At 35.9% G+C, this 25187-nt stretch overlaps 1 protein-coding gene across 7 annotated transcripts in view; it reads left to right on the top strand.

Moving 5' to 3' along the window:
* WDR33 (WD repeat domain 33) overlaps window positions 1–25187 on the top strand; it is a 113040-nt gene that overhangs the window by 60359 nt on the left and 27494 nt on the right. The window contains exon 8 of one of the 7 annotated variants that reach the window (XM_081261846.1): window positions 15677–16523. The exons of 3 other annotated variants lie outside the window; for them this stretch is intronic. In XM_081261846.1, coding sequence (XP_081117972.1) covers window positions 15677–15693 — 17 coding nt within the window. In that variant the 3' untranslated portion in view covers window positions 15694–16523. 3 more of the 7 variants (XM_081261845.1, XM_081261844.1, XM_081261843.1) reach the window with 3 other exon arrangements.

Here is a 25187-nt window from a genome sequence, read left to right as displayed (position 1 = left end):
AGAGGAGAGAGAGAGAGAGAGAATTTTTAATATTTATTTTTTAGTTCTCGGCGGACACAACATCTTTGTTGGTATGTGGTGCTGAGGATCGAACCCGGGCCGAACACATGCCAGGAGAGCGCGCCACCGCTTGAGCCACATCCCCAGCCCCTAGAGAGGCCTTCTTTTGGATTACTATTTCCCTGAACTTCAAAACCTCCAGGGTTGTTTTTTTTTTTTTTTTTTTTTTTTTTTTTTTTTTTTTTTTTTGGTGCTGGCGATTGAACCCAGATTGTCACTAAGCAAGTGCCCTCCCAGTGAGCTAAGTTCATAGCCCTAGACCTCTAGGTTCCCCCCTGCTGTGTGTATATGTGTGTGTGTATAAAACAAATAGTTATGAATTGAATATCTTTAAAAAGTCTGTGTGTATGATTGATATATTTTTGTAGGAATCATCAAGAAGTATAGTTTGTTAAGTTTCCTGTGTGCTTGGCTTCATTGATATGAGCCTGTGTAATATCATCTGCTTGTTTATGTCTGTCTGTCTGTCTGTCTATCTATCTATCTATCTATCTATCTATGAGATGGAATCTCACCGTGTTTCCCAGCTGATTTTGAACTCCTAGGCTCAAACACTCTTGCCTTAGCTACCTGAGTGCTTGGACTGTAGAAACACAGCTCTGCTCCTAGATCTAAAATGTGTATTTTTGGCCAAATGCTTGCTTAGTGTCTATAATAGACTAAATTTGTATTATAGAAACTTGGTATTTGGGCTAAGTTAGCATTTTGGTTTTTGTACCTCTGTCTAGATGTTATTGATACTTATAGAGGTAACATTGAGCCAGGTATACACTGTAATCCCAGTGGCTGGGGAGACTGATTCAGGAGGATTTTGAATTCAAGCAATTTAGCAAGGTCTTAAGCAACTCATTGAGACCCTGTCTCTAAGTAAAATACGCAAAAGGGCTGGGGATGTGACTCCATGGTTAAACATCCCTGGGTTCAACTCCTGATACCGGGGAAAAAAAAAAAAGAGAGAGAGAAATAACATTGAAGTGCAGAATGAGAGATTTTGCATGTTTAAAAAATCAGGGTGAGGGCTTAGGTTGTCCCTCAGTGGTGTAGCACTTGCCTCACACATTTGAGGCACAGGATTCCATTCTCAGCACTCCATACAAATAAATGAATAAAATAAGGGTCCATCAACACTTAAAAAAAAAAAATCAGGGGTTGGGGGTGTTCCTCAGTAATAGAGTGCTTACTTAGTATGTGCAAGGTCTTGTGTGTTTTAGTTGTTAGCAACAATAGCAACAATAAATATCGTTCAATGAAAGACTATCGATACTTCATTTTCTTCTCAAAGCTAACATATTATCCAAATATTTCAGTATTTAAGGTGAGCACTTTAATTTTTTGTCTTAACAATTTACCTTGTGATTTTCAGTAATACTTTTATGCTTCTTCTGAATGATTCATAGTGTTTAGTATGGTATTGACATTAAAATCAAAAAGGAAGATGAATAGTATATCAGAATCATCCAGAGGGCTGGGGTTGTGGCTTAGAGGTAGAGCTTTCACCTAGTACACGTGAGGCACTGGGTTTGATCCTCAGCACCACATAAAATAAAGATTGTGTGTCCACCTATAACTAAAAACTAAATATTAAAAAATCATCTAGCAGGGCTGGAGATGTGGCTTAGGCGGAAGCGCACTCGCCTGGCATGCGTGCGGCCCGGGTTCGATCTTCAGCACCACATATAAACAAAGATGTTGTGTCCGCTGAAATCTAAAGAATAAATGTTAAACAAAAATTCTCTCTCTCTCTCTCTCTCTCTCTCACTCACTCACTCACTCTCTCTCTCTTTTAAAAAAAATCATCTAGCACTACCCTCCTTGTGAATTATGAGACGTATATTAATAAGCCATGTTTTTTAAAAACCATGTTTTAGAGTCATTTTGTAAGTCTAGAATATGTAGTCTAACTTTATTCTACCATTAGTATACACTAATGTCAATATCCTTTAGCAAAAGACAACCAGGAATACACTTGAAAAGGTTGATTTTATTACTCATTGCAGCAAATAACATAGACCATAGGAAACCACAGAGTGTTTCAATATTAGGGTTTATAAAGAATCTGTTATAGGATATGGGCTTTTAACTGGGTAATTTGGGGATGGCCTAAGGGAGTAGAGAGTTCGTATTGGGAGCTCTCAGAAAACAGAGGCTCTATGATTGGGTATCAATAAGCCTTACAGGGTGAGGGCAGACTAGAGTTAGGATAAAATTTTAATTGATAAAGAACTAGCTGCTATTTGGTAATTGGGGAGTTCAAATTTTGTGGGTTGTGCGGTTACTTTAAAGTCTTTATCATGATCTCAGTACAAAACAGTGAGGTGGCCTATTATCCAGTGGAGCCTTATTTCAGCTGGCTCTGAGAAGTTTAGTTGTCAGAATATGAACACGTTCTTCTTAAAAAATAAGATGAATTAGTTTTCCTGCATTAACCTCTGTTCCTCCTAGTGTTTACCCCGCTAAGATTAATGTCTACGAATTAGTTTTTAGAGTTGTTTCGAATAAGGTGTAAAGAATTAGCTTTAAGAGTTGTTTCTTTCATATATATATATATATATATATATATATATATATATATATATATATATATTTTTTAGTTATAGGCTTACACAATATCTTTATTTTTATGTGGTGCTGAGGATCGAGCCTGGTGCGTCATGCACGTGAGGTGAGCGCTCTCCCTCTGAGCCACAATCCCAGGCCCAAGAGTTGTTTCTTTATAGTTGGGTAGAGTCACCTGTTCATTTTCTATGTGGTCTAAAATAATATAAAGTATTATTAAATATTAGAAAAATTTAAATGCCATCAAGATATGAATTGGCAAATACCTTACAATAATAATTGTAAAATTCTTTATAAACTGTAAGGATAAATGTAGGCAAAGAAAGAAACATTTTCCCCCACTTCTTGGTGCTAGGAATTGTATTCAGGGCCTTCCTTAAATGCACATGCTGGGCGAGCATTCTACCACTGAGCTACACCCTAACCTGAAAGAACCTTATTTTTACAATTACACTCTTTATTAATTTATTTATTTGTAGTTGTAGATGGAAAGAATGCCTTGATTTTGTTGTTACGTAGTGCTAAGGATCGAAGTCAGTTCCTCACATGTGGTAGGCACATCCTCTGCTACTGAGCCACAACCCTTGCCTCTACAATTTCACTCCTAAGTTCACTTGTGTGCATCAAAGATCACAGAAGGGATTTTTATGTTTATTCTTATATTCAGATTATTTGTATGTCCTGTGCCCCACGAGTTGCCACTCTTAGGACTGGTGGGAGTGGAGTGGGATATCCATTCCATTCTTCATGAGCAGTGCAAATGACAACTGGAGATAGGAGTATTCAGATTATCACATGTGTTAATTTCACACAACCTGTATTCTAAAATATGCACTTCCTAATTGTATTATAGGATAGAAAAGACTATCCCTATGATTAGTGAGATCATTTTGTTTTTGTGACTTTAGAAGTGGTAAATGGGCTAGAGGTTGTGGCTCAATGTAGTGTGCTTGCCTAAAATGTTCAAGACCATGGACTCAGTTCTCAACACTGCAAAGAATAAATTTATTAAGATAAATTTAAAAAGATCACGTATTTATTGAGCATTTGCTCATGTAAGTCTGTTGAAGTCCTAAAACATAGAGTTCTTAAGATGAGTGCATTGTCACACACCTGTCATACCAGCAGCTTGGAAGGCTGAGGCAGGAGGATGGTGAATTCAAAGCCAGCTCAGCAACTTAGTGAGACATTAACCAACTCAGACCCTGTCTCTAAATAAAACATAAGAAAGGGCCAAGAATGAGGCTCAGTGGTTAAGTGCCTCTGGGTTCAATCCCTGATACCAAAAACAAAACAAAAAACATGGATGTCTTTAAAACAAATTTGTTTTCTAGCAAATTCCTGAGATAGGCTTCTTCCATTTAATCTTTACCTTGGATGATAGATTGGGGCTTTCTTTTTTTTTTTTTAGCACTGAATCCCTTTTTGCATAAGAGAGAGAGTGTGTGTGTGTGTGTGTGTATTTAAGTTGTAAGTAGATATAATACCTTTATTTTATTTTTATGTGGTGCTGTGAATCGAACCTAATGCCTCTCATGGGCTAGGTGAACACTCTACCACTCAGCCCCAGCCCCAAAAGCTGGGTAAGTTTTAAAACTAGAAAAGTTTGGTTTGTAGGTAAGCATTAATCATGAGTTTTCATTAAAAGACTAGAACACATTTGGGTAGTGTTACATGATTAGGGCATTCAACGTATCTAGTTATGTTAGATGGGCAAGAAGTTAGGCTTCTTAGAGTTGTACCATAGTTTTGTTATTGATTTACAGAGTTTCCCCAAAGGAATAATATTGTTACTGATTTGTCATTGAAATCCTCCCTACCCCGCCACCCCTGGGTACCAGGGATTGAACTCATGGCACTCAACCACTGAGCCGCATCCCCAGCCTTATTCTGTATTTTATTTAGAGACAGGGTCTCACTGAGTTGCTTAGAGCCTCACTTTTGCTGAGGTTGGCTTTGAACTCATAATCCTCCTATCTCAGCCTCTCATTGAAATCTCTTACACACTCTCTCTCTTTTCTCCTTTCTTATACTAGCAATTGAACCCAGAATTGTTTTACCACTGAGCTACATTCCCAGCCCTTTTTATTTTTTCTTTTGGTCTCCTGCCCCATACTCCTGAGGTGCTGGGTTTACAAGCAGCATGCACCACTGTGCCCAGTTTCATAGTTTCATTCCTCTGCTCTCCTCTCCTTCTTTCTTAGTTTCTTTTTACAAGTACTTTTAAAGCTTTTAACAATTTATTTAGATTATGAAAACTGCTTTCCTTTAATTTAAGCAGTATAACCTTAAAATAGTGTTGATTTGGAACGAAGTAAGAATGAAAACTTAGCAGATCAAGATTTTTCTCCTAATGACTATTCCACAGTGAAAAATGTGTTGATTTTAGGTTGTATTTTGTTTTTATCTTTTGTGGTATTGAGGTTGAGGCCTCACACATGCTAGACTAACACTCTACCTCTGAGCTACAATATCAGCTTGTTTTAGGCTTAAAACACTGTGTAATTATCACCTAAAGTTTTATTTACTAAGCACAGTACATAATTTTACATGGAAAAGGCATTAGTGTATTCCAGACTTACTACAGATTTCAGGATTGGTGGAAATTATTACATGATCATTTTTGTCTAAATTATATGTGTTTGCCAGAATATATCAGAATACTTTTTCATATAGTCCAGACACACAGGAGTGAGAATATAGTTTAGTGATCAAGATCTTGAGTTTGATCCCCAGCACTGCAAAAACAAACAAAACTAAACAAGAAAGGGAAAAAAATAGGTACAAAGTTTTATAGAATTTCCTTGGTTAAAGTGGGTTGATAACAAATTTTGTATTTTGAAATGAAAACTGTTTGAGTAGAAACCCACTTTGATGACCCCACTGGTCCTATCATCTAATATAGACTATACATTTACATTTATGTCTTTCTCTTCTCTTTTGTTGCTAGATATTAAACCCAAAACCTGTGCATGCTAAGCATGCCCCCTACCACTGAGCTACTCCCGCAACCCTTATGTGTTTTTTATGTAACTCAACAGTTTACTATATCTTTTCATAGTCAGAGATGGATGAAGTATATTCCTTCTGTCTTTTTCTTTGTATACAAAAGGAAGGATAAACTAATTGACATGTTGTTACCATGTTGCTATCTTTAAAATTGAATATAGTGTAACTAATTACTGTTTTCAGTGGCTAAATGGCAAGGGAAAATAAAATCTTAATATTGTGCTCTTCTTGTTCAAAATTCTAGGTACATAATTTATGCTTGGCAATCTTTGTTCTTCCTCTGGGATACTTTAGCAGTACTCATCTGAAAGTCAACAGTTGGCTTTGAATCCTAGCTTTTTAACTGGGCAAATTTTCCATTTGTCCTCTCATTTATAAAGTAGGCTAATGATACCTACTTTACAGAGCTGTTGCAAAGTTATAAACATGCACAGAAGACACTTACCACAGTGTAGGGTGAACCACGTGTGTTTTATATGTCAAGGAAAGGTACAAAAAAGGCAGGACCAATTAAGAAATATATATTATAGTTAATTTAAGAGGAAGTTGGAATTATTAGGAAAAGTGCTGAAGGTTTTATTTAAAGGAGGAGGTTATTGAACCAAGAGTTTAGATGACATATGATTATCCTATTTAGTAGTGATTATTAGGTTTACAAGTATCATCCAGAGCTGGCGGTTTGGCTCAGTGGTAGAGCACTTGCCTAGCATGTGCAAGGCCCTGGGTTCCATCCCCAGCACCGCCCAAAGGGGGGGAAAATAGAGATGTCATTGATAAAATTAATTGTATTGTAAGCCACACTTAAATAAATAACATTGTATTGAAATGAACTATGACTTATTTTTTTAAATGTTCTTTACGTAAATTCTTATACAAGCTCCACTATCATCTGAGAACCACAGGCTTACTGGAAAATTTTCACTCCTAACATTCTCCATGGATCTGTCCCAATGTTCGTTGCTTGCTCACTTGCTCATATATTTGAATTTTTTCTGGGAACCACTAGCTGCTTGTTTTGAGCTCTAGTTAAGTAAACTCACATTTGGTGGATTTATTTTATACTGAGTTACACAATAGATATATAGCATAATATTCTTACCATTGCTTCATTTTTATAGGTTTACAATGTCTTAAAAACATGAAGGCCAAAAATATTGATATATCTTTGTGGTGTGAGTTGTTTATTTGAACAAGTTGGATTAAAATCAAATACTCATTGTTACGAATATTTATAAAACTTTGGTTACATTATATATCCTCATGTAGTCTATTTTTCTTTAGTCTTTGGTTTCCTCCTTTTATCCTTGCTGTTTCTAAAAATGTCTAGTGAAAGAAAAATCATTCTTGAAGCACAATGAAAGGTGAGAAGCCTTCAATCTGCTGTAATGCTTTGATTTTATGTTCAGTGTGATGACTGAAGATGAGAAGTTCAGACCAGAAACTGGGAACTTCGTGGCCCACATATGTCGACGTCACACTGTTCCCCAAAGCAGAGTGTCATTGCTGCTACATATATCTGGTTAGCCAGCATTTTCTCATTGAGAAGAATTGATAGCATGACTATGTGATTCTTCTCTGCAGGCCTGGCTAAAGAAATGTTTACTCTGATCATAGGTATACACAAATATGTTCTTCAGAATGCAACAACCATGCCATTAAAGTCCACCCTCAGTATATATTTTACAAAAGTGTTCCCACTGCCTCAATAGATTTATTTTGATCTTTCCCTGTCTTGTTCTGTGATAGGGAAGATGACAGATGATGAATATAAAGGCAGGCTCTCTGGAAAACAATTACTGACCTATATGGTGATCTTACTTACAACCTGGCTTCAAATAGCAGCATCATTCCTTGACCAACAAAGGTGAAGACCAAATGAAACACTCAGATGCATTTTTTCCATCAGTCACACATGTCAACAGTATATTCTATGTGTAACATGGAAGTAAGAATTGGAGAGTTTTAAGGTGGATTCACACTATGTCATCCGAAAGGCTGTGATCAACATTGTTGGGGGATTGGAAGGGTGGAAAGGTAAGGAAAGGATTGGGTTGGACCAACATACAAGTTTTTTTCTTGAGAATTTCTGCTTTTTTTGGGGGGGGGGTTCTGGGTTTGAACCCAGGGGCACTCAACCACTGAGCCACATCCCCAGCCCTGTTTTATATTTTATTTAGAGACAGGGTCTCACTGAGTTGCTTAGTGGTTCACCAGTGCTGAGACTGGCTTTGAACTTGGGATCCTCCTGTCTCGGCCTCAAGAGCCACTGGGATTACAGGCTTGTGCCACCACGCCTGGCAGAATTTCTGCCTTTTAACAAAGGTAATTAATGTTGATTTAAAAGTTCACACAATTAAAATAAAAGTCAATATTTTCCCCACCCCTTTCCCAGTCTCACATCCAGAGGTAAGCATCATACTACTAAGTTTTTTTTGGTATCTTTCCAGAATTCCTATGTACATACAAAACTATTTTTTAAAATTATGACAAAAAGGGGATTATACTGCACATGTTCTATTTGCTTTTTCTTACTACATGCTGTATGTCATGGTCATCTTTTTGTATATTTACTCCCCAGCCTTTTTGATGGTTCAGTAACATTTCTTAGCACAATTTATTTAACCATTCCTCATTAATAGGTATTTAGGATTTGCAAGATATTTTTGCCAAGACCAAAGTTGTGCACTAAACTTCCTTGTAGCATCGTATTTGTGTCCACATGTAAAATTTTCTTTTAGTGTAGACTTTTGACAATAAATTCAGTGAACCAAAGGGTCTGAACACTTAAAAATTTGGAAGATGAGTTGTTCTCACTGTTCCAGAAATATTAACAATGAAGTTTTAAGAAAGCTACTGTTTTAAGGGAATTTTTTAACCTTTTAAAACTCTAATCTTAATTTAAAAAAAATTATAAGTAATAAACATTGTAACATCTTGTCTCTGACACCACAGAGGGGTGGAATTTGAAATGTAAAAAATCTGTCAATCCTTTATCTGTCAATTTCCTTGTCTTTTATTGTGATTACCATCAGACCTGTAAATGATATACTTCCCTATTTTCTTGTTGCCTGGCACAGTATATCTCCTTCTTGCTATGCAAGGTGAGGAGTTTAATGGTCTTATACCGCCAGCCATGCTTGTAGTTATTTCAGTTTGGGGGGGGGGTCACCAATTTTAGGCAGTATTTCACCACTTACCATGAGGTTTCAGAAGGAAACACGTGCCACTTAGCATTTTACCACTTTTCTGCTTTATAACTGCCTTTATTTACATACATTGTCAAAGGTTTTAGGATATTTTTATTCTATCCTACAACTATAATTATCTTATGTTCTTTTTTTATTTTTAAATTTTAATTTGTTATATATGACAGCAGAATGTATTACAATTCATATCACACAGAGCACAATTTTTCATATCTCTGGTTGTACACAAAGTAGAGTCAACACCATTCGTATCTTCATACATATACTTGGGGTAACGATGTCCCTCCCCTTTTCCCTATCTAGAGTTCATCTGATCTCCCATGCCCCCTTCCCCAAACCACATGGTGAATCAGCATCCTTAAATCAGAAAACATTCAGCATTTGGTATCTTATGTTCTTTTTTAAAAAATTTATTTTATTTTTATTGGTTGTTCAAAACATTACAAAGCTCTTGACATATCATGTTTCATACATTAGATTCAAATTGGTTATGAACTCCCAACTTTACCCCATATACAGATTGCAGAATCACATCGGTTACACATCCACAGTTTTACATAATGCCCTATTAGTAACTGTTGTATTCTGCTACCTTTCCTATCCTCTACTATCCCCCCTCCCCTCCCATCTTCTCTCTCTACCCCATCTACTGTAATTCATTTCTCTCCTTGTTTATTTTCCCGTTCCCCTCACAACCTTATCTTATGTTCTTGAAGAAACAAAAACCAAAAATAAAAGTTTTGTTCTATGAAGGATACTTTAATTACTGAACAAAGAAGTACAATCAGGTCCTAGAGAGGGAATGATAATCTTGTGGCAGTTGAAACAAAGGTGAAGTCAAGATCAAGTAAGAGTCTGTTTTTCTTAAATCTTGCTCTATCAGCTGTTGACATGATGATACAATTTATTTTGATGTAGTTTTTTTTTTCACCTTAATTTCACTAAATCCTTTGTCCTGGAAGGTTTTTAGATTTTTAAAATTTTGCAATTTGAATAAATGATTTTTTTTTTTTTTTTTAAAGGCATCATCAAGTTCTCAAATTTATGGCTTTATTTTGGACTGTTTTCTATACTTCAGTCATTCTGGGATTTCTTGGCTTCTTCCAAGTCCACTCATTTTTGCAGTTCAGTTAGAAAACTTTTTCAAAAAGTTTTCTCAAAACTGGTGCTTGGGAAGTCAATTTCAAAATTATTTTGTCTGGAAATGTCTTCAGTGTTTTGCCATCAAACTTAAACTAGCCTCCTGGTTTCTCTGGGGAGTGAATTCTTGATTTGAAGTCCTTTTTCCCTCAGAACTTTGAAAGCTTCTGATTGTCTTCCAGCAGTTTGGCTGTCAAGAAGTCACATGTGGACCTAATTTTCCTGGTTTTCCTATGTGAATGTTTAAATGATCTCTTTGTTTCCATGGATGATGACTTTTTTTTTTTTAAGAGTAGGTCTTAGATGCAAATATTATAAAATATATTTTTCTTGGCATTGTTTAATCTGCAGTTATTGTTTTTCATTCATTCTTTGTTTCCCATTTCTCTATGGAACTCATGGATTCTCAACTAGATTGTTGGGTGTCTAGGTACTGTCTACCCTTTGTTATTTGTGTTACTTTTTTCTTCCATATTCAAGAGATTTCTAATTTATCTTCCAGAATACTAATTTAGTCTTTAGTCATGCTCAATCTGTTATTTATCCCTTCTTATGAATTTTTTATATTATCAACTGCATGTTTAATTTCTAAGAACTAATGGTTCTTTGTTTTGTTTGTTTGTAGTGGCCTGTTCTTTTGTTAATGTGCCTCCTTCTGTACCCAGTCTGGCCTCAAACTTGTGATCTTCCTCCTTTAGCCTTTGGAGTAGCTGGCATTACAGTCATGAACTACACCTGGCTTTTTTTTTTTATATAATAATTTTAGCCCTTAATTCTTTGCATAGTGATTTAAGAATGTAGCTCAGTGGAAGAGCTCTTGTTTAGCATACATGAGGCCCTGGGTTTGATCTCTAGCACCGGACAGAGGAAGTAGGTAAATTGAAGTGTTTGTGTGTATATTGTTTGGTTTGATGTCCTGTTCCTATTTGTTTTTATCAAGGCCACTTAAACTGTCTCTTTTTCCTGATCTTTCCCTTACTTGCTATTTTCTCAAATCTCCAGTGATCCAAATATTTGACTAGTAGTTTGTTTTGGTTAATATTTGCATTTATTTTGCAGGTATACTTAAAAGTCTACTTATATAAAAGTCTGCTCTTCTGGATGATAGATCTCCTAGTCACGTGTGTGTGTGTGTGTGTGTGTGTGTAAGAGAGAGAGAGAGAGAGAGAGAGAGAGAGAGAAGTGAGGATGGGGAAGGGCAACCTTGGAATAAATTGCTAAAGTAAGTGGGTTGTTTTCTGAGGCAGAGTGCCCTAGTTTGTTCCAAACTGCATTCTCTTTCACCCTTCCCTTTCTCTCCTCCTCTTTCCTTTCTGTTTTCCTACTTCTTTCTTTTTTTTTTTTTCCCATCTTTCAGGGTCATAGTGTGGCATTCCTGTAAGCTCCCCCCACCCCACTTATTTTTGCTTTGTTAATAAAGCAGTTGTCTGGCTGTAACTGAGGTCACTTGTTCTATATATAAATGGCTCACATTTGAGTTGAAAGTTTTTTAAAATTAAAACAATTTTTTTTTTTTGGTCAAGGTACATGAATTTTGGAAATAAGGCCATCCTCTGCAAACCTGTGAAAGCAAGAATGAGCCTGATTATGACTTGATTCCAAAGCATAGTCCCTTTTCACATTTGTGACCTTGAAACACTTCCCTCTTGATGTTGTCTTTCCATTATTTTTCCATTTCTGAAGAAATCTCAAATATTAAAATTTAATCATATACTTAAGTTTGAGGCAACCCATGGCATTGGAGTATTTGGAGGTAAGTCATTAACTGAAAGACAGTTTGCTAAACTTAGTACTTTCCTTTGAGGTTTTTTCCCCCAGAAATGCATTTATATTCTTCAGAAATAGAGAAAATACAAAGAAAATTGTCAAATTTTCATACCCTAAATCAGAAGTATTGGAATCATGTTCTCAGTGGGGGATGGCATTTTAGTCCAGTAGAATGTAGTGTTACATCAAAAGTATTATCAGTCTTTATTTTATGTGTGTATATATGTGTTTGTGGCACTGGGGATTGAAACCAGTGCCTTGCTCATGCTAGGCAAACCCTCTTTCAATGAACTACATTGCCAGTGTCCTTTCTTAAGTTATTTAAAATACAATGAAGGTAACAGTGGCCTCTAACTTTAGGTTTTCCAGCTTTGAGATATAGTGGACATTATATCAAGTCTAATGCTTGAGTTGGATGTTGGTAATTGGAACTCACTGTCTTTGATACAGGGGTCACTTTGCAAACTGAAATTTAAGTCTTATAAAATCTTACTTTGTATAAGTTTTCTCAAGTTGAGCCATTTTCTGCCTGCCTTATTATATTCAAAGTGGTAGCAGTTATTGCTGAATAACTAAGTCTGTCTGCCTGGTGAGCTCTTTCAGGGCAGACGTTGGATCAAAGTGGAAGGTTTTGTTTATCAATTGTTCAGAATGTATACTGGAGCCAGGTGCAGTGGGGTGGGATAGGGGTTACTGTAGTCCCAGCTACTTAGTCGGCAGAGGTAGGAGGATCGCTTGAGCCCACTTTGAGACTAACTTGGGCAACAAAGCAAGACTCTTGTCTAAAAAAAAAAAAAAGTACTAGACATGATCTCAAATGCTTCACATATTTCATCAATTTCCCGAAATAATCCAGTAATTGAGTAGTAATCTCCACTTTACACATAAAAGTATTAAATGTCAGGTAAATTACATGAGAACCAGTAAGTGATACCTGGTTTATTAATAATTATTACATGAACTCTGAACCCTATATCAATTGGACTTAAATTGTATTAACATGTTCTTTTCTAGATTCCAGTGGGACTGATTTGATTTGATACTGTACTTGCATTCCTATTGGACAAAGCTAATGTCATCTGGATTATTGCCTTTCATAGTAGGTTGTGAATGTGAATCAGAATTCTTATGATTCATGTCCTTTTTTCCCCCCATTATTGGGGAGTGAACCCAGGCCTACCCTACCACTGAGCTACTTTCCCAGCCCTTTTTAAGGGCTCATTAAGTTGCCTAGGGTGGCCTTGAATTTGCCATCCTACTGTCTTAGCCTCCCAAGTCACTGGGATTACACATATGCACTACCAAGTTCGCCTTGTTTACCAGAAGTTTATCATATTTTGTCAGTTGGGGTTTTTCAGATGCTTTTCCCATGGTTAGACTTGGGTTATGGATCTTTGGGGCAGAAGGTAAAAATATCATTTTCAATACATTGTATCAAGGGTGTATACTACCAGCATGATTTGGTATTCACCTTCACCTGCTTGAAGTAGTGTTTGTCAGATTTCCCTAGCCTAACACTATTTTTCCTTCCTTCTCTGGACTGTACTTTTTGAAATGAAGTTATGATGCACTGCCCACACTTAGCAGGTTGAGAAATAATCTACCTCCCTCAGGGTATAGTAGTGACATTAGGCTGCATGGGATTTTTATGCATGGGAGATTTGACTCTTCACCCCCAGTTATTTATGCAATTTTTTCTTTTTGGTACCAGGTATTGAACCCAGGGGCACTTTACCACAGAGCCACATCCCTAGTGCTTTTTTTTTTTTTTCCCTCCACTTTTTTATTTTGAGATAGGTTCTTAGTTGCTTAGGGCCTTCCTAAGTTGTTGAGGCTGGCTTTGAACTTGTGATCCTCCTACCTCAGCCTCCTGAGTTGCTGGGATTATAGGGGTGTACCACCATGTCTGATTTATGCAGTTATTTAAATCAGTAGGGCTTAAGTATGTAGTTGTTTTGTTGAGATACACTATTGATATTAAGGAAATTAATTAATATAATCATCTCCCAGTTCAGGTTTTTCTCAGTTATCTGATTTCTTCTTTGAAACAGAAATGAGTATATTTGTCAAAATTCCATTAGAGGGTGTCTCATCCCAGATTATTCATTTATAAACCAAAACAAAGAAACAAACAAAAAAAATCTAGTGATAGCTGTAAATTGCAGTCTCTTAGGAATCATGTGATAGACACTTGCCCCCAATCAAATTTAAGGATTCATGTAACCTTATTCTGATGTAGGTACATTTTTGTCACTGCCATTGTTTCCTTTCTTTCAAGATGTGTGTAGCAGTATTAGGTGGAAAAGATTACAGGGAGTCACATTTACCAAAAATGTGCAAATATGCCCAAGAAGATTTTGGCAAAACAAATTCCAAGTACAGTGGATGCTATAAATGGCTATGATTGCCATGGGGTTAATTAAATACTTCTTCTTTGGCTAGGATTATTTATTACTTTCATTTATATAAACTTTAAACTTAAAAGAAATGTAGTCATTTTTTCGCCAACTGAAAATGAACCTGTTCACCTTTTTAATTTGCTTTCAGGAGGAAGGTTTATCCCAGGAAGTTTTGGTATAGCATTTGAAATTTCCTTCTTGGTTCTGTTTTTTTCTTCCTTATTAGAGGATTCAGTCATGGTTTCTCTTGGCTCAGCTTATCCGCTGATAACTATTAATAAGTATTACTAATGTGGCATAGGTACAGTTCTTTCTGGTAATCTTATTGCCAGGCTTCTATCAATCTTATAAATGTTTTTTCTTTGGGGTTTCATAATTTTTTAGTTTTTCAAATGATGATTATATGCTTCTTTTCTTGACTCTGTATGTTATTACCGAGATGTGAGTCATGTCTATAAAAATGTTTACTGGACAACATTTGACTATTGAATTATACACATGTGCACATACAAACTCAACCAATGCATCTCCTTGTATCCTTTCTTCTAAAGAACTTTGTGCTTTTTCCTGAGTGCCTGCGTTTGGGACAAAAATATCTGCCATCTCAGACAAATGGCTGAAGTGTCTTATGATATTAGTATTACCATCTAGGAATCAGAAGACAACAACAGCAGTGAAGTTGAGAATATTTGTTACATTCCTTCCCTTTAAGCTGCTATCCAAGTAGCCTTTATAATTAAAATGATTTCAACTTTTAAACAGCTATCACAGGAAAATTTGCTTTGGCACAAAACACTACAAAATTGCTTCTTCTTGGTCATTGTAAGTGAAGAATACCGAGGACTGATACATTTTAAATACTGTCAGGCAGTAATATGGAAAAGTATTACAGGTTTTCTTATTGTATCAATCTTATTGTATTTCTCCATAATCCTGAAGGTTTTTCTAAAAGCGGTCTTTAAAATTTACTCAGGTGGAAATTGTTCTTTTTCCTGTTTATACCTTCCCCCCATGTTATTGTATAAAGATCTAAGCAGTCCTCCATGTAAGTTTCAGCAATACTTATGCCTGTATGTTCCTTGACTCACATATATATATCAGCATACATTCATAAGAATTTGTTCACTTTGATGCTTAAAGTACTTAAATAGTTTTACGGCATTATCTTATGCTTTGTATGCTTAATTTCAGTTTCTAACCTACTTGACAGTTTGTTTTAGGCCAGCCCTTGTCAATTTTCCATGTACATGGTAGAAATCAACAAATCATTTTAACTTATTATGCAAATTAAATGTGGAATTTAAGTAGGAATATTGGCAAGTTTATAATGCATCTATCTCTTTTTTTCCATTGAGTTTGCAGTGTTAACGTTTGCATATTGCTTGCTTTTCTGACATCTCAAGATTTTTACAACTTGGAAAACACTTCTGTGCTACCTACCCCTCATTTCTAATTTGTTTTCGAAGAAATATACATTACAAGTGTGGTTGAAGGCCCCTTGGTGTTTCTCTCCCTAGTCCCTTCTTTTTTCTTACTCAGAGGTGTCCAGTCCCTGAATTGAGGTTCATCATTGTCAAGCATACAGAGCTAGTGTTTCACATTTGCCGAATCAGTCTCCTAATAAACATAGAAGTAATCTGAGAAATGATTAAATTCTCCCACAGAATTATAATATATATTGCAAGCATCAAAGGCTCTCAGACTTGGGGGGGATCAAACTCGTCCATTTAAAAAATTCAGCATTGACCAATCTACTTGATCACCAAAACCCTTCACCCACGATTCTGTGTGCTGTTGTTGCTTGGAACACTTTGAACACTGCTAGAGGTGTACCCATTCTGGAATTGATGTGGCATTGAATTTTGTAGTTTTTCACTAATATAACTTTCTAGATTGGAATGACAAAGATTCTAATAGTAGTCACTCACATTTGATGTTAATTATGAAATCATGATGAAAACCTTTGAAAGGTGAGATCTTTTCAAAAAAAGGTAAAATGCTCATAAATCGCACATTTATTGATGGATGAACAAGTTACACTCCTTAATTTTTTCAATTCTTGAGTTCTTTGATCTTCTAAACTGTCTTGCTATGGACCTTGGCTTTACTTACCCCTTTGCCTTAAATTTATCTGTTTATGTTTTTGTGGCCAAAAGTAGCCTGAGTTTGCTGTTAATGTTTAACACATTTTCTTGAGTGGCAGTTCTTAAACTGTTAATATTGTACAAGATGATACTTGAATTCTTTGTTTGCTTTTTCCTTCCTGTATTAGAACATCTTGGTGCTTTTTATGAGTTATGTATAAAAGAAATTTTTCTTAACATTTGTTCATATAATGACCTGATCCAGGAAAATAAAATGGGAAAATGGACACTATTTCTGACCTTCAAATAAAACTTATTTATTGGTTTTCAGACTTTTCACCGAGCCTTGGGTCATATGCATTGTCTTAGGGCAGAGTTGTGCCCTGTGACAGGTCCTTTAGGATCTGATAAGGCTGTGGAAGAGGGGTGAAATCCTGGGAAAATGCACAGGGACACAAAATTTGCATACAGTTTCACAAAAGCCAGGGAACCTCCTCCTCTAAAGGAAGCCTCACAAAACAGCTCTTTCCCTTACTCACAACACTCCACTTTGTGCTTCTGGGATAGGTAATAAAGAGCAGGAAATTTCCACTATCTACAAAAGTAAGTCTAGCATATCTGTTTACCAAAATATCTAAAGCCTAGAACATTTATTGTATTGTTCTTATAATTTAAGGGTTAATTAAGGTGAGTCTGTTTTGTTTTCCTTAAATCTTTTAAGCACGCGAATGAATTTTTCATTAGTTGGGAAGATCATCTTGTTTACACTCTGCACTTCACTTATTTCAGGCATGATTTTGTAGCATATTTTAAAGTGGGGGAGATTTTTCTATCTTGTGGAGCAGCCTCAAAAATTTACATTTAAAAATTAAGTTTCAGTTTTAATTCAGAAAACTTAAATTATTAACTATCTTGGGAAAGTTAATATTCCAGGGCCACATAATCCCACAGATGTTACCCCAGTGTTCAGCCCTTGTTATATTTGGTGACTACATTTCGGAGGTTGGCACTCATACAGGAGCCTAATAAATGTTGGTATCATGCACACTTATTTTGAATTAATGAATGAGTGGAAGAGTACATAAATGAATGTGTGAAAGAATGATCAAGTGGAATAAATGAAATCATTTACTTCCTATTTAACTGTAATCTTCAGTGCACAGTTAGTGGCTGCTTTTGCAAGTGATTTTTTCAACACTATCTCTAGCCTGTTAGACACAGTTAATACCCAAACCTGTGTCACATGTCTCCAAGAGATACCAAATTGATAATTATGCTGGTAGGACCCTGAGGAAAAGTTTAGCTAGCTGACTTTCTACAAAGAAATGGTACAGAATTCATGGACCTCAAGGCTTGACCCCTAAACATAACCCAGTGTGGTTAGATTAATCTGTAATTTCTTTTGGTGGACTTAGGTAACAGACACTGGCCTTCATAATCAATCCAGTTACTCTCAGATATTTTAAAAGAAGCTTGTATATTTATTTTTAGATTTTTATCCTTAACTAGCTTTGAGAGATGAGAACAAATGTCACACAGTCTCCTCAGTTACAGTTGAGCAAGTTGAAGTTGATTTAGAATTTCAACAACCAGTTGGAACTATTGTGCCTCTTCATTTGGATATTACATTTAGTAAGGTGAAGAGAGGATTGAATCAGAAAGAAGAAAACACGTGCCAACTCCTACCACAGGTTAACCCTTCTAGGTTGCAGTGTTCTCATATATAAAAAATTATAGGGGTGGGTAATTTTATAGGTCTTTTCTAGCTCTGGTATAATTAAAGATAACTTTTTTTGTTGCTAGTTTTCATTGCGAAGCTGAGATAGTGAATAAAAATAATATGACTATGGAAACTTAAAGAGAAACTTTGATTAAGGCTGATAATTGTCTTAAGAGTCCTTTTTGTGAGGATGGGAATATTCTGTTACCTGATCTGTTCATTGTGCTAGCCACTAGTCACATGTAACTTGAGTACTTGACTAGTATGAGTGAGGAACTAAACTTTTAACTTTAAATAATTACATGTAGCTAAGAGCTACCACATTGGATCATGCAGGTTAAGTTCCTAAATATTTGTGTTCAAAGGGAATTCCACACATAGATTTATGTCAGTCTAGTTCTTTATATAATGATTGATAATTGGAATTTCTAAATTTAATAAATTTACAATTGTACTCTAGTCTAATCATTGGAATCTTTCTTCAAGGATATCCTCTGTTTACAGTTGCAGTCCATAATGTATAAGGTGCTATGACCTTTCCCAGTCATCCTGGATTCTTTACTTGGTAACCATGTGCCTATATTTTTGGCTTTTTTAAAAGTTCTGCCATCCTTTTGAGGATCATATGTGTACACTATGGCCTACTTGTAGATTATTGTCAGTCCCCTCTTGGGCCAGACTTTGTCCCTGTAGTAGGGACAAAGTAGTAGGCTTTGTAGTGCTAGAGCAAGTTTAGTGTTGTTCAGAGTCTGACCTTTATTTTTTACATGTTTGATTCTGATAAGTTTTATTAAATTCCATTTTAAAAAATAGTCCTTCGTTGGCGAGAAGTTTTTTGTCCTAAAAACTTCAACCATTAGCAAGATATTTTTAGTCTGAGACTGCTCTATCACTAAGCTATAAAAACAGTTACCATCTGAATGAATTCAGCATTGGATATACTCCATTCTTGGAATTTTCAAGTTTGGGGTTCACAGTGAGCACTGTTCAAATTTTAGTGTTGAGGCATTCTTCATGGGTGATGTTTGAAATTGATAGACCATGTGTTTGGTACTCAGTCATTTTTTCTATCAGATATTAACTTACATAAGATCATTTTTTATACGTGACTTGCCAGTTCACAAATATCTTCGAAACTTGATTCAGCTGTATTGACCTGAGGTCTGTCATTGAAAATTCTACAGCCCTGCTGAGGATCTGAAGCACATCTTCCTGGGACTACAGGTGCTGGTTAGCTCCGTATTGCAGAGCAAAGTCAATAATTGATTTTTGAGTAGAGGGAGACCAAAGGCAATGGTCATTAAATAAATAATAAAAGCATATGAAACATAAAGCAGCACAGAAATAGTAGTAAATGCCTTCTTACTCCCTTACTATTTCTTCTCTCTAGTATGTTATTACCATTTAAGTTTTCTGTTATACACATGGGATAAAAATACCTTGGTTTTCTGTCTGTATTATTTCTTTTTACAAGACGGGCTTATTGAGATACCATTTACTAAGATACAGAAAATTTCCAGCACCCTGGAAGGTACCTATTTCTGCCTCAGTTTTAATAACCATATTATATTCATTATGTCAGTTTACTTTAATTTTCCTTAGTAACCCCTCATTAATTCATATTTAGATTATTTCCAGTCTTGGCGATTCAAACACAGTGCAGTAAATATCTTTGAACATAAATTCTGGTATGCTTTTCAGTTACAGCATGAATTTCTATCAGACGATTTATAGGATCTAAGATTTTGGTAGCTACAGCCAAATGGCCTCCCCGAAAAATATGTAGCAGTTTACTTTCCAACCAGTTACAAATGAGAATACCTCTTACTCTCTCTAACACCAAGGGACACCACACATGATTTTTGGTAATTTGGTAGGGAAAGTACGAACTGGCAAAGTAACTTGCATTCAGTGGTGGTTTTTCTCATATTAAAAAACATACCAAAAGGTTAAGACACAAACCACAATATCACACTAGAGGAAATATGAATAGAAACACTTTTATGTTTCTACTAGCCCAATATAATTTTCACTTTTGTTTATCTGCATCTGCAATTTTGTAATCGTGTATTTTTATAACCATCCTGTCAACATATTAATCCATGTGTTGTTGTGCATGTGTTGTTCCATTTGTTTTTAGTGTACATTTATTTTACTTTTAGTTTGCTTTTTAAAAGTATTTTGATAGTTATTCATGTATCTTTATTTATTTATATGTGGTGCTGAGAATTGAACCCAGTGCCTCACACATGTTATAGGCAAGTGCTTTACCATTGAGTCACAACCCCAACTTTTAGTTGCTTTTATTTCATGGATTTTATGAGCTTTTTTCTTTGTTTTTCATTTTAATAGATATATGATTGTTTAATATTTGAGTTATGGCAAGTTTTATCTGTCTTTATACTTCCAAAATTTGTTGCCTAGTTTTCGCTTTTATAAACAAGGCTTCAAATACTATCATGAAAGTTTTCCCTCCTCCATCCCTCTCTTTTCTGCCACCACCTCTTTTTCCCTCCTCCTCTTCCTCTTTTTAATATTTTTTTTTTTAGTTGTAGATGGACACAGTAGTTTTATTTATTTGTCAGTGGACCTTTATTTTATTTATTTTTATGTGGTGCTAAGGATCGAACCCAGTGCCTCACACATGTGAGGCAAGTGCTCTACTACTGAGCTACAGCCCAGGGCACCCCCCCCCCCCCCTTTTAAATAAAAGAGGCCTGGTTTTGCTATTTCCTAAGCTGGTCTTGAACTGCTGGACTCAAATGATCTGTGTATCTCAGTCTCCCAAGTAGCTGCAAGTACAGGTGTGAACCATTACACCTGCATGTATGCAAGTTTTAAAAATTATGTTCTTAGGATGTGTTTCCTACTAGTCTTACTTTTCTTGACCTAAATGCATTGTATCAGCATTGGCATGGCATGGTAGCTTTTTATATTTGAAATAATTTTTGTCAGTGCAGAAGAAATTTATTTCAATTTTTTCCTCCCTGAAGGAAACAGTTACATATCAATTTGCTTCTATGGTAGCTTAAACTATTTTTTTTTTAAGAGAGAGTGAGAGAGGAGAGAGAGAGAGAGAGAGAGAGAGAGAGAGAGAGAGAATTTTTAATATTATTATTTTTTTTAGTTCTCGGCGGACACAACATCTTTGTTGGTATGTGGTGCTGAGGATCGAACCCCGGCCGCACGCATGCGAGGCGAGCGCGCTACCGCTTGAGCCACGTCCCCAGCCCAAACTATTTTTTTAATTTTAAAAGTTTTTTTTAAAAAGTATAAAGATTTCATACCTACTTTCCCAAGGTAATTTCCTGTTAGTTAATTCAGTTTTTGATTGAAATTTTCTCCCAGTAGGTTATGTGTTTTAAAATTTAAAACTTACAAAATAGTATATATGTTGAGTATCCCTTATCTGAAATACATATAAACAGAAGTGTTTCAAATTTCTTTTTCTTCCTTCCTTACACCCCCCCCCCTCCATTTTGGAATGTTTGCATATATGTAATGAGATATCTTGGGGATAGGTCCTAGGGCTAAACACAAAATTTATTTTTATTTTATACACACCTTATACATATAGCCTGAAGATATTTTTATACAATTTTTTTTGTGTGTGTACACCAGGGATTGAGCCCAGTGGTGCTCAACCATTGAGCCACATCCCCAGCCCCCCTTTTTTTAAAATTTTGAGACAGGGTCTTGCTAAGTTGCTTAGGGCCTTGCTAAATTGCTGAGGCTGGCCTTCAACTTGCAGCCTCCCAAGTGACTGGGATTACAGGCTCGCACCATCATGCCTGGCTGATTTTAATACTTTTAATAATTTCTCCACACTAAGTTTTGTAATATGAAGTTTTATGCCTAAGGCATTGTTTGAGATTTTGAAGCATTTTGGAGTTTGGATTAGGAATGTTCAATTTGTACAGTGAAATCTCTTTCTTACCTTTTTTCCCCAAGCCTTCCTGTTTCCCTGTCTTGGAGGCCGTTAGTAGGAGATTCTTGTGCATACTTTTAAGATACATTTTATGCATTTTCGAACAAGTGTTAGTTTGTTCTTTGTGTGGACGTGTGACCCTTTTGAAGCCACAAATGTTAGCATGTTGCACATATTTTCTTTCCTTTTTTAATATTTTATTTTTTATTTTGTAGTTGGCCACAATACCTTTATTTTATTTATTTATTTTTATGTGGTGCTGAGGATCAAACCCAGAGCCTCGCACGTGCTTGGAGAAGAACGCTCTACTGATGAGCCACAACCCCAGCCCTGCACATATTTTCTTAGGTGACTTTATTTGTACTTAATTTTTAAAAATATAGATGATACAGGCACAAGGCTCAGAAATAAAACAGTGAATACAAAGGCTGAAGAATGAATAATCTCTATCCCAATTTTCTATCTGCTAAGTACCATCCTTTAGGAGTCTTTGTGCAGATAGAAGCAAATAGGAAAGTACATGTTGTTGTCAACCCTTTCCCCTTTTGCAACTCTGAAACTGACCTTTTTATGTCTAAAAAGGCAATTAGTCCTTAAGAGCAGAGACTCTGGAACTAGCTTTCTACATTCAACTCCCTGAATTTATTTTGTAATACATTCAAAATATATTAGAAAATGTGCATATATCCTGAGTGCTTCCCTTATGCAGATTTCTGCTCTGCCACCTATCACCTGTGTGTTCAAGAGCCAGTTCTTTCATCTGTGTTGTAAAGTATTCATTGTAAAACTATGAGTTAGCATATTGGAGATTCTTCATTTAGTATAGTACCATATGTAAACATGTTTTCTAGTATGATTTAAGAATAGTGGCCAAAAGTAATACTTGAGAATCAATACCTATTAGTTTGACTTATATCTATGATGTGGATGGGTGTGAGTATATTCATGGCATTCTTTCCTTGTTTGAATTTTGCCCAAATAAATTATAGAGAAATTCAGAAAACAAAGCAACCAAAATACATTTTATATGTTTTTATAGTTTGATAGTGTTTTTTTTGTTTTTTTTTTTTTTTAAAGAGAGAGTGAGAGAGGAGAGAGAGAGAGAGAGAGAGAGAATTTTTTTTTTTAATATTTATTTTTTAGTTCTCGGTGGACACAACATCTTTGTTGGTATGTGGTGCTGAGGATCGAACCCGGGCCGCACGCATGCCAGGCGAGCGCGCTACCGCTTGAGCCACATCCTCAGCCCAGTTTGATAGTGTTTTAATTTTTGCATATACTTTACACTAAGTAGGTATACTTTCTCTATGTAATAAAGATATTCCAGAAAAGGCAAAGGTAGAATTGAGTCCTAAGAGTATATTTTTTACATAGTGCATCATCATTAGAAAGTACTTTCTCATACATTTGCCAGAAATTCCAATTTGTTTGGTTAAAATTCATATAGTGCTGGGCACAGTGGTGTATGCCTGTAATCCCAGTGGCTCAGAAGACTGAGACAGGAGGATTGCGAATTTAAAGCCAGCCTCAGCAAAAGCAGGGTGCTAAGCAACTCAGTGAGACCTTATCTCTAAATTTAAAAAAAAAGGTAGAGCTGGGGATATAGCTCAGTAGTTGAGTGCCCCTGAGTTTAATCCCAGGTATCCCTTGCCAAAAAAAAAAAAAAATGTGTACATAGCTATACACCTTATTCATAAAGTGGGCCATAAACGTTTTTTTGTTTTGTTTTTATTTATTTATTTTTATGTGGTGCTGAGGATTGAACCCAGTGCCTCACACATGCTAAGGCAAGCTCTCTATCACTGAGCTACAACCCCAGTCCCGCCATAAAGGTTTTAAATTCCTCAATCACATCTTTTCAGTGTTAGATTGGTAATAATATTAAAGATTTTTAAGGCAAGGAAGGGGCCAGAAGGACCGAATTGTGTTTCTGTTTCAATTTTTCCATCTTTTGTTTTTAATAAAATATCAGGCAACAGCAAAACCTGCCGTCCGTTTTCCCATCCTCAGCTTCACCCTCATGGAATAGGAGTTAGAAAATATGTTTCTTGAAGTAGAGCACTTGCCTAGCATTTGTGAGATACTGAGTTCAATTTTCAGTACCATAAGGGAAAAAGAAAAAGTTCATTGAAGAAAATCTAAAGACACAAGGAAAAGGAATCTCTATAATATCACCTCCCAGCTTTATGGTATTTGTTTACAACTGGGTATCTAGTCTTCTTGCTATTTTTCTCTGCACAGATATACACATGCAGTCACTTATGTTGTTGAATTGTTTGCCTTTTACAGTAAGAATATACACTAATTTGTTGAAAAATAAATTTAGTATAATGGATGTTTTAATCACTTTATTAAATCATCCATGAGATCATTTGTAATAGGTGCATCATATTCCTTAGAGTACATGTGCCATGCTGCAATTATTTCTTTGTAGAAAAATCCCTTTGGACATCCATTATTTCCTGACAATAGAATCTTCCAAACTGTTCTCCGTATGATTAGCCCACCCCTCCGTGCTTGCCAGTGTGGGCTATTGTGTTGGGATAAGCCTAGCCCTATGTGAGATGTGTTTCTCCTTTTCTGAACGGGTATAGATCGCTTCCACTTCCTGGAGACCATCTCTTCCTTCTTCTATTTCCCTTTGTATCTTTTATTCAAAATTTTTTCCTTCCATCTAAAATTTTCTAAAGCTGTTTCGTATGCGTTATTACTTTTCACCTGCCTCCCGTGCATCTGCTTCATAAATCCCTACTCCCAGCTTTTTTTTTTTCCCTTTGGGGTGTGTGTGTATGTGCACGTGCACATGCGTGTGTGTATATGTTTTGCTAGGGATTGAACTCAGTCTTGGTGTATGCAAGGCAAGTCTCTGCCAGTGAGCTACATTCCTTTTTAAATTTTCAGATAGGCTCTTGCTAAATTGCCCAGGCTGGCCTTGAACTTTTGATCCTCCTGCTTCAGCCTCCTGATTTGTAAAATATTAAGACTATACTACACCACGTTTTTTTTAAAAACAATACTTATTTCTTTGTTAATCCTGATTTTCACATTTGTAATATTTTAGTAACTCAATTTATTGTGAGTACATGTTAATCTACATATGAGTTTGGCACAAATAATTTTTCTCCTGTACTTCAATAAATAAGTAAAAAGCTGGAATACTTTTTCCTCTCCTCATTCTATGTACCAAGGAGTTTTGAAACTATAACAAATACCACAAAGTAGGAAAACCAAAGTTTGGTATTTGTGGGCTTGAGGGGTACAACTTCCAAAAGGACTTGGCTCACCTGCCAGCAAGTAGGCTGGGAGATATACTTAGTT

This window comes from Spermophilus citellus (assembly GCF_964194105.1).
Source record: "Spermophilus citellus genome assembly, chromosome: 11".
In the NCBI taxonomy this organism is placed as follows: domain Eukaryota; kingdom Metazoa; phylum Chordata; class Mammalia; order Rodentia; family Sciuridae; genus Spermophilus; species Spermophilus citellus.
Note: the sequence above shows the minus strand (reverse complement) of the source record. Positions and strands in the feature narration are given on the sequence as shown.